The sequence below is a fragment of the Pelodiscus sinensis genome, chromosome 1 (genome assembly GCF_052426305.1).
Source record: "Pelodiscus sinensis isolate ZL-2025 chromosome 1, ASM5242630v1, whole genome shotgun sequence".
Classification (NCBI taxonomy): Eukaryota; Metazoa; Chordata; order Testudines; family Trionychidae; genus Pelodiscus; species Pelodiscus sinensis.
Window position 1 is genome coordinate 232,734,974 of NC_143052.1, and position 15,640 is coordinate 232,750,613.

Consider the following 15,640-nt stretch of genomic DNA (forward strand, 5'->3'; position numbering starts at 1 on the left):
TCCCATGTAACAGAATATTATGGAGGTTTAAATTACAGAGAGCATTTACTTGTATATTAAAATATTTTAAAATAGTAATCCCATATTGCACTTTCACCACTTTTCCTGAGAAGAAATTAGTGCATTTAACAAGGCTGGAAGGATATTATTATTATTATTTATTCTTAACCCTCTGTAATTGATAGGAAAACTGAGAAAAAGAGAAGCTGCAACTTTCCCAAGGGTTCACAATGAGTGAGAGACAGAAGTAGAATTAGAATCTAAATACATTCTAACTCCCAGTTCTGTGCACTAGATAGTAGACCATACTACTACCTTCATTCTTCTTGTTTATCTGCCCCCCCCCCCCGATTTCAGAGCATATTGTGTTTTTTCCAGCAGTTAATAACATTACAGTTCACTAAAATAGTACAAAAAGAGGAGTATTTCATGGGTTAGATTGCATCAGGTGATGCAGTGAAAATAGAAAAGCTTAAACTTGTGTCTTGATGGATAAGTAAAGAAGAAATTAAGGGTCAAATATTGTGTCATACAATGTATTATCAATTTTCAAGTGTATCCATACCTTTTTAGTGATTTAGTATTAGAATATAAATGTTAAAAAAATAATAAAAACAAAACTATGAAACTGAAATGTACAAAATTATCAAATACACATAGTATGCAAAGGAAAGTAGTATTTTTCTTTATCTTCTCTCATTTATAGGCATTTTTATGCTCACTTGTAATCCTAGTCGGAGCAAAATTTTCAGATTGAAATTTGATTTTTAAATTGATTACCACCTTATTCATAATATTTGAAGCTTTCATTTTCTCTTCTTTATATAAAATGAGCTTGCACTAATTCTTTGCTTTTCAGTGTATAAATGGTCATAATTTTCATTGGTTTTAGTCTTAATTTTTAGGATCAATGGCACAATAAATAAGTGTTCTCACTCAAGTTTCATTTTTGTATTTTTTGTTTTGTTTTGTTGTTTGTTCAGTTTTTGTTCGTAAGTGCCTATTCCTCGTGCCCATTTTTGGATGAAGTTATTCCACTGATATCTTGTCTTCTCACCTGCTGATTACCCACTATGTAGGTCTCATACGATCTCTCTTTCAACCCTTTTTCCTGTCAATAGGAACATCTATAACACTTTATGCTCCTGTGTTTAAATTCAAAGGATTTGCAGGAAGCCCCTCCATTACACATACAAGAAGCCGGCAATCCCACCAGTTTGTGTTTGGGATATTTTTAATAACTGATGCTATCCAGCTGTCCTAGTCATTTCTGGTTATGGATTCCAAATGAGGTTTAGAGAGCTCTAAAATCTGCCACATATAAAAAGATCCAGTGTCACCACATATGCAAGTTTAAAACGAATTTAATACTAAGGACCCAAAGCCACACAAAACCCATTGGCCTCCCTGCATAATCTTATCTATTGTTTTTAAAGGCCTGAGTTTTTTTCTCTTAGTCACAGTATTTCTTTTCATTGTAGTAATTTGACACCAGGAATCAAACTGTGACTAGTGTGTGAGGTGATGAGATAAATGTCAATATCATTGTAAGAGCTGATTTATAACAGTAACACTAATGCCATTATTTGGATGCTGAAATCCACAATTCATGTTTTGTTGGAGTGCCTTATAGGAGTCCAAGTATTTGGAGTCGGAATTCTACTCTGTGTGTCTTGGTTTGAGCTTATATAGGAATGTCATCTGGTGGAACCTGGTAACTCATTTAGCATATTGACCACAGTCTTCTCAGCTTTGTTCCATGACCTATGATATGCTACAAACTTTGTTCACATCCTGAAAATTCATCCAAAGGTTCTAGGTTGTTTTTTTTAATTCTGTGTAAGTTCTTATTCTGCCCTCATCAACACAGTATCTGAGCACTTTCCAGCAGTGCAATAAGCAGCATAACTAACTATTGTCACAGGTGCTTGGTGTACTTTCCCTTGGCCTCTGTGACAGTGAAAAATTGCATGTACAGTGCAGAATTTTGTTTTGGTAGGATTTTGGTATTGGTTTAATACATATATATTATTTTAATATAATATTAAATGATGTAACAATATTTTATATATAATAATTTAAATATAATGTTATATAATTTACATTTCTCAGGGGCTGGTTGAGACTGTGGAATGAATTACACACAGAAAATAAGGATCCTCACAAACCTCACCACCTTCCAAATTAAATGCTATGTACATTTCAACCTTGCCTTCCCTAACAAACTCAGGGCTGTATATATTTTCTGTGTGGAGTTCATGCCACAGTCTCAACCAGCCTCTGAGAAATTTAAATTCTATCACCTGAACCAACGTGTTTAACTCTTTTATGGTAGAAAGTACCAACATGCCTGAGAAGCAGATCTGTCAGTCACAATATTCTTCACAATAGGAGATCTGTTTAGCTATCGTGGGCATAAACTGTGAAGCACCTTGAAGATCAGGACAAAGACCTTGAACTTGGTTTCCCACACTATTTCAAGTATAGGGAGCAGAGGGTAGTGTGGTGATCTTACAGTAGCCTGTGTTGCTGAGAACTGTTGCAGCATTCTGTATGAGTTGGAGTGTCCTAAGGGCTGATGATGTTTTGTCCAGATATATTTCATTTCCCTGGTCCAAACTGGAGGTGACAGAGTTGTGTATAACCATGTCCAGGTCATCATCTACCAAGACAAGATGGTGTCTCCTAGGCAACTTGAGATAGTAGAAACTGGATACAGTAATGTGAGAACTTACGTTCAGTGAGAAGTCCAGGAACATGTCTAAACTACAGACTAACTTGATCAAGTGCAGCTGTGTATTGAGGCCCAAAGAAGACTGAACCATGTCAGTGAACTCTTTCGATTGCTTTCCTCAATCCACCAGCACCACCTCTGGCTTGCTTGGATTTAGCTTCAGCCAGCTGTGCTTCATCGATGAGTCGATTTTCTTGATGGTTGTGATATGCTTGCAGGCTATCTGTTATTTTCTTATGAGCAGATGTTTACCCCCTTCCTGACCCACAGACATAATTTCCACAGTCCAAACTCACCTTGCATCCATCCTGGGGATTTGGCTTTATTAACAGAAAAAATGTGAAAAAAAAAGATTGTAAAGATCAACTCAATTCTTGGCTGATGCTCCCTCATGACTGCTCGCTTCCCTTCTGTTTACAGGGGGTAACAAGTCACTTTCCTTACAGTCCACTTAACCCTTTCCCTACCACTAACAGGATGGGAAGTTTTGGACATTTTTAGCTATTTTTCCCCCATTTCAGTGTCTTTTGCTTTGTGGAAAGAATAGTTTCATTTGTCTCTGTGGAAGAGAGTGGGGTCAGCAAAGCCAGAACTGTGTGTTTTAATGGTATTTTTGTACTGTGAGTTTTAACCCCGGTATAACACAGAAGCACATTGGCATTCAGCATGGATATAATCTGAGACCTTCAATGTACAGAAGAAGTTTTCTCTAAGTTTATGCCCTGGGAAATTCTCATAAGAATTAAAATAGTTCTCAGACATTAAGAAGAAAAGATTCAGTGAGGCTTCCTTAAGGAACTGGAAGGGAAGGAAGGGAGGGACCCTTGGTGCTTTCCTACCTTGGAAGTGGTTACAGGCTAGAAGAGGACTGTTCTGAGTGTTATGCACTGCCCTTTATGGGGAATGGAGTCTGAGATGCTACACCCAAAAGGAGACTGCAGGCGCCCTTTACAATGACCTGTTTAGATCAGTAATCCACTTGTCAATTTGTCTGATTCCATTCATGAACAGAGGTGGCCCACCTGAAAGGAATGGTCAGAGATTTACTAAGGGTTTCCCCTCTGATCCTTGGAAAACTTGCCAGGGATAAACTAATCCTTTTCATCCATAGGACAAAGATACAGCCTTCTAATCGAAGAACTGACACTTGGGCACTAATTCTTTGAAAAACAAAATAATATTTATTCAATGTGCAAGTATTTTCTGACACAATATACCATAAAAACATATATCAAGAAGCAAAACACTAATCACGTTAGCCCAGGGATGCATATCAGAGAATCCAATACTACAATACCATATAGTTGGAAATAGTTTTTAAGTGGTTATGTAACCCACACACCTACTGGGTGTGGTGTGCTGTTCCATGTAGTAGCACTTAGACCATTACAAAGAGAAAAAAATGAGTTTATTCTACAGCCTTAGCTGATAGCCAGGTGGCTTTTAACTCAAGTGGTAGAGATTCATGCACTAAGCTCCAGAGGTGCTAAGTTCAGTTTGGCATTACAGTTACTTTCTAGGTGTGGTGATCAGTCACATTTAAGTTGGTAACAGCAAGTTTCTTCTTAAACATTAACACTTAGTAATAAATAGACACCTACACAAACATCCAACTTTATTATCTTAAGGAGTGTGTGGGTTCCTTATACTATGGTCCTTTTGCTTATTTCTCTGCCATCTTCTTTTCCTCTACTCCGTCCAAAGGTCCTTCGTTGCTGCCATGACTCCTCCCATCAGTGATTTCAGCACTCTTCTGACCTTTTTTCTTCCTCTCCTGCTTCTTCACCTGCTTTTATCTTGACTGACTCAAGCCTGTCATTTCTCTGCCTTATATACAGGTTTTGGCCTATTCTGACTGGCTATTTCCTCAATCCTTATCGTTAGCATGCACATCCACCAATCATCTTTAAGCCTTCCCTGACTGGTCTGTTCTTATGAACCAGTCACAGCCTGCGCTTATGTGTCAGGCAAAGCTGGACCTGATTGAAAACCTGCACCATTCTCAAGTGACCCTTCCCTTCACATTTTGGAGTGACCTTATTTCATTTTAGCCTTCCTGTTTCCAATGGCCCAAATTTTTCCAAATCCACCCGCTTATTATCCCTAACTATGACTGCTTAAACTGCCGTTATTAATTTTTAAGTGCTTACAATTCTAAACAATTACACATTTATATGCATTTTAACATTGGGATTCACTATAACCATTCCGTTTTTGCTAAATTAAATAAGCTTAATTTCTATCTTTCCCTTACTTCAAGCTTGTGGTGGCAAGGCACTGTTCTTAATGTTGTATTCCTGACACAGAATAGAGCAGCTGAAAAATCTCTGGTATGGAAGGGGAATACTGACTGTAATTTACCTGGAAGATATCATTTATAGAGCTTTGCCCGGTGTAGGTTGCCTAATTACCAACATATCAGGGTGACTCCGTTAGCCTAATCGGGAAGCTATGATGTTATTCCAGGGCAGGTTACAAGATGATATGGAGGGTCAATTCATATTAAGTGAAGCAAAGGGCTAATTAAAATAATTACATTCCTTATAAAATCTTTACCAAAAAAACTCACCACATAGCTTGGTTGATTATTAGTGCAGTGCAGTTATATTAAATAGATTATTGATACATTTGAACATAAACAGAACAGAAGTGATACTCTTAGTTCCTGGAAAAAGCATTGATTTTTTGGTTACTTTGCTAATACAAAAGTTGTATAACTTGAACTATGCGATTGTGTAAATTGACATTCCTCAGTTACGTTACTGTGGTTCTGAAAGGTATGTACATATCTACTCTGAATAAAGAGTCCTTTATATGAGGAAAGTCCAAGGACTGAGTATTCAAGTCAGTAAAAGATATTGACACTGGAAACCATCCTGCAACAATGTATTTCAGGACGTGCAGCTCAAAGAAGAAGGTTCTGAATTTGAGGGTAGAGGAATGGGTGGGTGGAAAGAACATAGCATTCCTAAAGAAACATGTTTTGCACAGTTGAAGTGTTTTGAACCTTAGTTATAGTGAATATATTAAACCACATATCCTAGTTTCTTAAAAACGTCTTAATATTTATCATACAAGATATAAGAATGTTTCAGAAACAACCAAAATCCTATTCTGTGGGCCTGAGCCTTGTCTCGTGTACACTCCTGAAAATTTGGAGGACCACCAGAGATTAACTAATTATTCTGAGCACAAATTCTCATGCAATGAGAATCAGGTATCTGTTTCAGACTGTGATCTTATATCTACTTCACTTAAGAAGTAAAGCTTTGGTTTAAAATGGCAAGAATGTATACAAGTGTGAGTTCTAAAGCAAATATCTCCTGGAAACAGAATATTTTCATTTTTTCTCTGCAGACTAGAGATGACTACAGTTTGTGTGTGTGTGTGTGTGTGTGTGTGTGTGTGTGTGTGTGTGTGTGTGTGTGTGTGTGTGTGTAAGTGATAAGTTTGTTGAATGTCATTCTAGGGAAACACTTACTGTATGTTTTTGCCGTAAGCAAAATATTTTTAAAAAAAAATAGAAGAGACAAAAGAAATGAATAATTATACAGAAAAAAATGCAAAGGGAACTTTGGTACATTTTCCATGCAATGCATTTTCACTTAGCTTCTGATTTGTATGTCTGTGGAATAAAATAATAATTAGCTCAGGTTTGGGCTTGGATTCATGAATTTTGAAAGATGTTTTCAAAACAGAAACTTTTTCCTGAATGTGAAGATCTCATATTTATTTGGAAAAAGTCTGCAAGTCAGGCACTTAGCCCAAACTGCAGTGGCCTATTATTAACCAGTATAATTGGAGAAGAGCTTGACCAGCTGTGTGAAACATTTTATAAAGATTAAAAGTAACCTTTGTCTGGTCCTTTTCCCTGGAAAAGGTACAAAATATAGAGCAGTGTAACATTCCCTTGGTAGGCCCTTCAGGTGCATGTTCTCAACTGTAAGAAAGATTGCTTGTGCAAAATTTGAGTCTGATATCTTAGACTCCTTCAAATCTGTTCCAGTGAGCTTCTGGGTGCCCACAACTCCTGTGGATTATGCTAGAAGTGGAGGGTGCTGCTCAGAAGTTTGCAGGATGACGTGTAAAAATGTGTCTTTGATGGTTAGCAAAGTGAATTGATAATACTGATTTGAGATGAAAACAGGTGAATGAAAATGAGCATGTTTCCCAGAGTACATTAGTGTGTACAGTAGAACCTCAGAGTTTGACACCTTGGGAATATATCTCTGAAATGTCCTTAATATATCTCTGTCTATATCTCTGAAATGTCTTTAATTCTAAACAAGATGTTATGGACTTCAGCCACTGGGGGTTTAGGACTGTAACCACTAGGAAGTGGGGCCAGCGTTCTGGGCACCAGGACACAGGACTTTGGATTAGATTGGGGAGGGTAGGATGAGAGAAAGCTGGGGTGTGAGGCTTCAACCCCATAGCATCGTTCTTGGCCTCCGCCCCCCCAGAGGGGCATCAGGGCCCAGTCTCCTTGTAGCTCCATTTCATTCCTCCATAAAACAATGTGAAACTTTAGAATCTACAAGTCGATTCAGTCCTACTTATTCACTCAACGACTTAGAGAAACAAGTTTGTTTACATTTACAGGAGATAATGCTGCCTGATTCTTATTTAGGTAACCTGAGTGTGAGAACAGTCATTTGCATGGCACTTCTGTAGCTGGCATTGCAAGATATTTGCATGCCAGATATGCTAAATATTTGTATCCCCTTTCATGATTCGGCCACCATTCAGAGGATATGCTGCTCATGCTAATTTTAAAATTGATGTGTTAATTAAATTTGTGACTGAGCTTCTTAGAGGATAATTGTATTTTTCTTGCTCTAAGTTTGTGCCTGCATTCCACCATATATTTCATATTATGGCAGTCTTAGATTATCATCCAGCACATGTTGTTCGGTTTAAGAACATTTTCACTGAAGATCTGACAAAATGCAAAAAAAAGGTGTAAGATTTCTAAAGATAGCTACAGCATTTTACCCAGGGTTTAAGAATCTAAAGTACCTTCCGAAATTGAACAAGGTGTGGAATATGCAGTCAGAAGTCTTAAAAGAGCAACACTCTGACACACAAACTACAGAACCCAAACCACCAAAAAGAAAATCAACCCTCCATTGGTGACATCTGATTCAGATGATGAAAATGATCCGTCTGCACTGCTTTGTATTGTTATCAAACAGAATCCATCATCAGCATGGAAGCATGTCCACTGGAATGTTGGTCAAAGCATAGACGGGCATACAAATGTTTAGCATATCTGGCACATAAATACCTTGCAAAGGTGCCATGTGAGTGCCTGTTTTCACTTCCAGGTGACACTGTAAATCAAAAGCAGGCAGTATTTTCTCCCATCAATGTAAACAAATTTGTTTGTCTTACTAACTGGCTGGACAAGAGGTAGGACTGAGTGGATTTGTATCCTCTAAAGTTTCACATAGTTTTGTTACTGAGTGCAGTTATTTAAAAAAAAACCCTATATTTCTAAGTTACACTGTCATAATATTGCGCTACAATATTTGTCGGAGTGTGATTATAACTGTGATTGTGTGTTTTTAATTTCATGATAGACCACAATTAATTTTTAGTCATTTGACAACCCTAGAAATAATGAATTCAGCTAGAAATAGATATGTGCTATACCAGGACTGCTCTGCACTTCTTTTGCTCGGTGACATCTTCCTTATGCTGATTAAACTGCATAAGTGTTATCATAAACTTTTATAGTTACACAATTGATTAAAGATTTGATTTTAAAAATGGGAAATCTTGCTGGGAAAACTTTGAAGCAAACTTAATTCTATGTATACTTAATTTGTGCTCTGCAGTAGATAATTAATAGACTCCAACCATTCCAATGCATAGCAGTTTTCAATCCTACAGTGTTAGCAAGCTACATTATGACTATACCCACAGACTGAGGTTTCAAAAATTATTGTTGATGGCTTATTGAGGTTGATTATTCATTGTACTTTTACCTAGCATTGTCATGGTTATTTTGCTTAGGATTTCATCCAGACAGAAAAGATGGTCCAGTGATTAGCTTATAACTTGAGAAACAAGGTTCCCTAGTCTTGCTCTGCCAGAGATTTATATATGAACTTGAGCAAGTTACTTAGTCTTTCCCCATTTGTAAAATGGAAAGATTGTGATGTGCTCAGATATTATGATAATAAGGGCTTTATAAGTACCATAGAGCGATTAATTCTGAATTTTTTTGTGGAAAGAAATACATGGGACAAAATTTCCCAAACTTTACTACAGGACAATTAGTTTTCATTTTTTCCTTCACAGACTGTAACTGAAAAGCAAATTTTTATATATTTTTAGCAAACAAAACGTAGTGGAGAGAGATTTTAAAATGTGCATCAGTGGACTTGTGAGCAACTGAAGAGTCCAATAGCCTAATCACAGTTAGTTGAAGATGAGGCAAACAGTGTACTGAATTAAATTGCTACTCATTTTATCTGCTTTAGTCAAATGCTACTGCTGTTCAATTAAGACTAGTTTGTGTTACACTGAAATAATAGTATAATTCAATCTTATAGTAAGCTGCAATATAATACTAAAAGTAGACTATACAGAGAAACTTCTTTCTGTCTTTGTTCACTTTGTGTATTTTTGTCAATAGCCAAACGTTTAGCCATGTACCAGGAACCAGATTCTGAGGAGGAAGAAATAGCAGCTAAAGGAGGAACATTATCCCAGCGGAACAGTGTCAGCAGTCACCAGAGCATTAAGGTTGTTCACAGAAGCCTGAGTACAAAATCCCACCGACGCACTGGCAGCAGGGCTGAAGCAAAAAGAGCAAGCATTCTCTCCAAGCACACTGCATTCAGCAGCCCAATGGTTAGTTGTGAACCATAATCTTTCAGCATCACAATTGCGTTATGGGGAAAAGATGTAGAAATTTGTACCACATTGTATGCTTTTCATAGCTTTCATCTTGGCTTTTTCCTTTTCATCACAATTTTGTTTTGTTTTCTTATTGTTGTTTAAAAAACAAAGTATGCAAAGATTCTTTTATAAAAAGTCATTCTACTAGGCTCCCAGTTCATAAAGACAAACTCAAATAGTTGTTTTGGGTATTCCGTGATTTTTTCAAGAACAAAATATGTTTCATCCCTTTGTTTACAGCAATTTTGATATTGGATTAAGAATTATAATTGAGGGCTCTAATTGGTCTATGTATTGTGATAGGGTCAGAAGAGAAGGCTATAGAAAAGTAGTGGAAGAGAAAAATATAAGCCACAGACTGAGGCGATCTCTATTCCCAGAGTAACAGGGAGGGGCTGGTTTAGAACCAGCAGAGGCAATCAGAGGCAGTGGAACACTTGGGGCTAATTGACCAGGCCTTCAGAGTAAGGCTAGCCTAGGCTAATTAGGACACCTGGGGGTAATTAAGAAAACCAGTTCAGACTGGCTATATAAAAGAAGCTTTGCCTACAGTTAGAATGCAGAGTAGCTGAGAGGACGGAGGAGAGCACCACTGGGAGTAGGAGGAAAGGAGACAACAAATGAACACTAGGAGGATGAACCAGAGACAGGGAAGGTGTGGGGAAGTCGCTCAGAGGTCTTGGAGCTGTCCCATAGCAGGTGTCACACAGGCAGCTACTATTACAGGGCTCTGGGTTGGAACCTAGAATAGAGTGGACCTGGGTCTCTCTCCTGCCCCCCCCCCCACCCACCTCCCCATTTCCACTCTGGGAAAAGGACTGTGGAGTTTTATCTTCCATTTTACTATATACTGCCCAATGATGAAAAGAGCTCAACAAACAGCAAATTAAAGCCCTGGGCACGGTGCCTAAAAACCTGGGCTGCTGTGAGCCTTTGAGGCAAGCAAAATCTTCCAGGAAGCACAGGACCCACCGAGTTTTCATAGGAGCTTTATCACGGAATGTGTCCTTTTATCTTAGTTTTGGGGAAGCAGTGATTTATAAAAGCATGAGTAACAAGGACTAGATTGGGAACTATGGCATTAATATATTCAAATTCATGCTGTAATTGCATATATAAGATATTCCATAGCTTCAACTGTAAATAGTTTGAAATTACCATTAGGTAGAGCAAGTTACATTAAAAGCAAACAAACACAAATTTCCTGCATATGCAGAAAAGTTAAGTGGAACAATGTCATAATTTTTCCATAACTAATCTCTACATGTGTTATTATGTGTCATGTGCATGTTTATCATCCTGCAGTTTGCTATCCTATTAATACTGCATGTGCCACTACAGTGTGTTGACACAGAAGCCAATGAAAATTTTGCCAAAGTTAATTTGTGTTAATGGAGTGGAAAATTAGGTGCAGTATACTTCGACAGTCCTGATTCCAGCTGTCAATGTCCAGTCAGCAATAAAACTGCATTAATGCAAATCCCAAGTGTAGAAAAGGAAAGCTGCAATGCACACTAGTGTTGCTAACTCCAGATTTAGACAATGGTAAGCGCCATTAGCATAGCTTGCAGCGCACTGTGTCTACACATGGGGTTTGTACTGGCACAGCTACCTCCCTAGTTTATCATCAGTTGGTAAAAACTGCAATAAATTCCCAATAAAGATAATGCTTTAAAACAAACTTTGTATTTTTTCTGTAACCAGTGTTATGCCTTCCTAGGAAATTAATATCTGAAAGGAATGTAACAGCTGTTTAAATACAGTGGGGAATATGCCACATTTTGATTACAGCAGCATATAAGCTTCTCTCGAATTCAAAGAGGTTAAAATATATAAACAATTTCTAAACAATTTCTTAGTGGTGCAAAATGGGTAAGATTACTGTTTTGATGTCAGAATTAGCACTTAGTTTTGTTGTCTTTTTTATGATATAGGTCTATATATTATGGCAGCCTACAATAATTCTCTTAGATTAGATTGAAAACAGGATGACTGTCAGTACATTGCTCAGTTTCCATCTCCAATCCCAAAATAGCTGGATGTTTCTATTATTATGATTAGTAATGAAAAGATCAACAACTATAACATTTACAAGGTAATTGTCATCATTAGGTACCGGTGTAGACAATCTGTTGAAATAATGGAGGCTGTTCATGTCATTTTAGAGCTATTTTAAGTGTTCTGTCAGGGAGAGGAAGACACCTCTGCATTTGTTTACATTCACAACATTAATGTTGCAATTATAAGGCCTAAAAATGTACAAATTTTTGCATGTTGGGGGAAAGAGGACAGGAAGTGTCATTTAATGGAAAATTGAAATTCTTCAGAAATACGTGGGGCCACAAAAGAGGTGCTGATGCATCAGGCAGAACCAGCTCAGTCTGAGATTTGAAATATAGACAGAACTACAGAGTGTTAATACTGCTCTTCTTGTATTTCTAGGAAAAAGACATCACTCCAGATCCTAACTTGTTAGAAAAAGTAAATGCATGTGCAAGAAGTATTGAGATCATGAGAAGTCATGAACAGCCATTATCCCAACTCACACCTGAACTTTCTGACATCTTTGACTTTTTCATAGCATTGACTATTTGCAATACAGTTGTTGTTACCTCTCCGGATCAGCCACGGCAAAAGGTAGGTAAGAGAGACAGCATACTGGAGTGTGAGGCTCCTTTATGTTATATTTGATTATCTCACAAATTTGTAACAAGGATACAGAAACTGACCTTTCCTAGACTGAAACAGAGATGTTTACAATGTAATTATTGGCACCAATTCATACATCAATGTGGAAAACAACATCTGCAAGTTTAAAATGAATGGTGAGGTCAAGCTTTCTTTAAAAGGTGTATTTCAATTTTTTTCTCTTACCCCAACAGATTATTTGTACATAATGAATTTTTTGAAGCAGTTCTGACACTGTTTTCCTTCCTGAGTTCACATAAATAAATATAATTTGCATCTTTGGTTAGTTCTTAAGTTAATTTGTCATCCCTTGAATAAAGGGCACATAATTATAATATAAAATTAGGGATGATTATGACAGGTGGTGATTTGGCAGAGCTATGCACTTACAAAGTAGTGTCCTTTAATAATGAGGAGTGGAACAAAGCACTCACCATCTAATGCATTAGATGTAATGTTGAATTTAATATTAGAGTTGATCAGAAGCTGGAATTTCCATTCCACAAGAAATAGTAACATTTTTTTGAATTTTTTTCCCTCTTAGCAGAAAAGCCAATATTTCCCACAAAATAAAAATTCCAAAGAATTTTTATTTGAAGCCACTGTTTTAATGTTAAAGTGCCTTTTGTTTCAATGATAAAAAGTATATCATAATATTAAATATAATGTGCATAATGTAAGAGAAAATTAATGTTTTAGTATAAAGGAGTCTGAACAAAATGAATTAAAAGCATGTCAGAGTGCAACATTTTACCATATTAAAATGAACTTTCAACATTATCAAAATGAAAGAGAAGGTTTAAATGAGGAGACATGGTTAGTTCTGATCAAACTAATGCGCTAAAACTAGCTGTGTAGCCACAGCAGCACAAGAGGAGAAGCTGGCTGCCCCAAATTTGTATCTGTGGGCTCGGATGGGATCATACTCAGCGTGAATAGACCCATTTGCTACTCATACCAACATGGCTCCACTTTATTTTTGACCAGAGCTATCTGGGGTATGTCTTCTCGAGCTGGAATTTGTGTGTGTAGACATACCATTAGAGTGCAAAAGTTTTAATTATATTAACATTAGTTTTTAGGGAGTGATTCCAACACTGGTTCCACAAGGAGGGGTCAATAGTAGTGTAATTCTCAAGTGTACACATACTAGTTCTGGTAAAGTTTCTGGTACAGCATCAACCTAGGACAGTGGTCATCAATCAGTAGATCGGAATCTACCAGCAGATCTTGGAACCTCTGACAGGTGATCCTGACTGCTTTGGCCGGGAAGCTATCAAGCACTGGCACTTCAGTTGCCCCTCCACCCACTGTCACGCTGCTCCTGCCCTCTGCCTTGGCACTGGTCCCCCTGCTTGCTGGAGAAAGCTTGGCAATGTAAACCTCTGTCACTCGCTCACACTGTGTGTGTTTCTGACATTCTCACAAACACACACTGCCCTTCCCTTTCCTCGCCCAACCCAACACATACATGGGGGGTTGTTGTTACTTCTTTTACTGCTTGCAAAGTGTGTTACTTTTGGTTTTTGACTGGTCTGTGCTTTTCATAATTTTCATTTCTCTCTCATGCTTAAATTTAATTCTTTGAGTAGTGAAGTCTAAAATTCCTTAACCTATCCTGGCTGGAGTAATTATCCCTATGGTAATTGCTGCTCCTGGAAGTGGCTGGTATGTCCTGCAGCCCCTGAGAAAAGCACAGCAGGGGGTCTCCACATGCTGACTTTGCCTGCAGACACCACTCCTGCAGCTCTCATTTATCAATAATGGGAAACCACAGCCAGTAGAAGCTGTGAACTCAGTGCCTATAGATGAGGGGCAGTACATGGTGCCATGGAGCCATTGCTATACATGCTAGCTGCTTTCAGGAGTGGTGCATAGCTAAGGTAGCAGTAAGCCTGCCTTAACTGCCCTGCTCCACCACCTGGAAGCTGTCTCAGTTAAATTGTGCCAGCCAGAGCCTGCTTCCTGAACACTGTCCCTGCCCTAAACCTCTTCCTACACCCAACATCCTGCCCCAGACATGAGTCCCCCTGCACCCAAACTCCTTCCTGAGAGTTCAGTCCTGAAACCCCCCCTGGACCCTGCTTAGGCTAAGCCCAGGACCCTTCCCACACTCCAAACCCCTGGGCCCAAGACCAGAGCCTGCACCCCAAACCCCCTATCCCAGCTTAGTGAAAGTGAGTGAGGATGGGGGGAGGAAGGAGAATGGAGTGAGCAGAGTGAGGCCTCAGAGAAGGCGTGGAGCAGGGGCGGGGCTTCAGAGAAGGGGTGGGAAGGAAATGGGGCAAGGGTATTGGGGTTTGAAGTAGATCTTACGTTACACTTAAATTGAAAAAGTGATCTTGTTGTTGAAAAGATTGGAGAACAGTGACCTAGGATTTCTTTTTCACTTGTCCAATCCAGATTGTTGATGCTATAGCTTTTTGCTACTGAGTGAGATTGGCTTCCTGCCTTGAGTTATCAAATGACAATATCAGACTTATTATGTATCCTTTTTATTTTGGTTGTTGTTTTTTATTTCTCAAGGTTAGAGTTAGATTTGAACTTAAGTCTCCGGTCAAGACCATAGAAGATTTCATTCGGAGATTCACTCCCAGCCGTCTGACCTCTGGATCAAACAGCAGCAGTTCATCAAGCCTGACTACCAGTAAATCAATGAACAGACTTGGTTCTGGTATTTTTTCATCTATATCCACTGAGAGCACTTTATTGAAACTGGAAGAGAAGTTGGCGCACACTGCACAGATGAATAATAATGGATTCAGCTTGCAGTCAGGCAGAAGGGCTATAGGGAGTAGACCTGAAGAAGAAGAACTCCGGTATGAGGCAGAGAGTCCAGATGAAGCTGCGCTTGTTTATGCAGCTCGGGCATATAACTGTGCTCTAGTTGGAAGACTGTCAGACCAGGTATCAGTAGAGCTACCTCACCTGGGAAGGTTAACCTTTGAACTCTTGCACACTCTGGGCTTCGATTCCATCAGAAAAAGAATGTCAGTGGTTGTTAGGCATCCCCTTACAGATGAAATAAATGTTTACACTAAAGGAGCGGATTCAGTTATTATGGATCTTCTTCTGCCCTGTTCCTCAGGTATTATTTTCTCTTACTTTTTCCAGTTAACTCTTAGAGCAGGGCTACTCAACACGTGGCCCATGGGCCGCATGTGGCCTGCGGTGCAGTTTGGGTTTACACGGGGCTCAACATGTGGCCTGTGGGTGGGATCCTTTGAACATGGCCTCCGCTGGGAACATGCTGCACAACAGTGAAGCGTCTCCCAGGTGGGGTGAGCACTGAAAGACGCAAGCGGACAG

The 15,640-nt window shown here is 38.7% G+C and overlaps 1 protein-coding gene across 2 annotated transcripts in view; it reads left to right on the forward strand.

Annotated features, from left to right (window-relative positions):
- Positions 1-15,640, forward strand: part of ATP10A (ATPase phospholipid transporting 10A (putative)) — a 157,240-nt gene that overhangs the window by 115,475 nt on the left and 26,125 nt on the right. For both annotated transcript variants that reach the window (XM_075916477.2, XM_006116091.5), the window contains exons 8-10: positions 9,378-9,595; positions 12,086-12,280; positions 14,858-15,419. In XM_075916477.2, the coding sequence (XP_075772592.2) occupies positions 9,378-9,595; positions 12,086-12,280; positions 14,858-15,419 (975 nt within the window). The remainder of the gene's footprint in view (positions 1-9,377; positions 9,596-12,085; positions 12,281-14,857; positions 15,420-15,640) is intronic.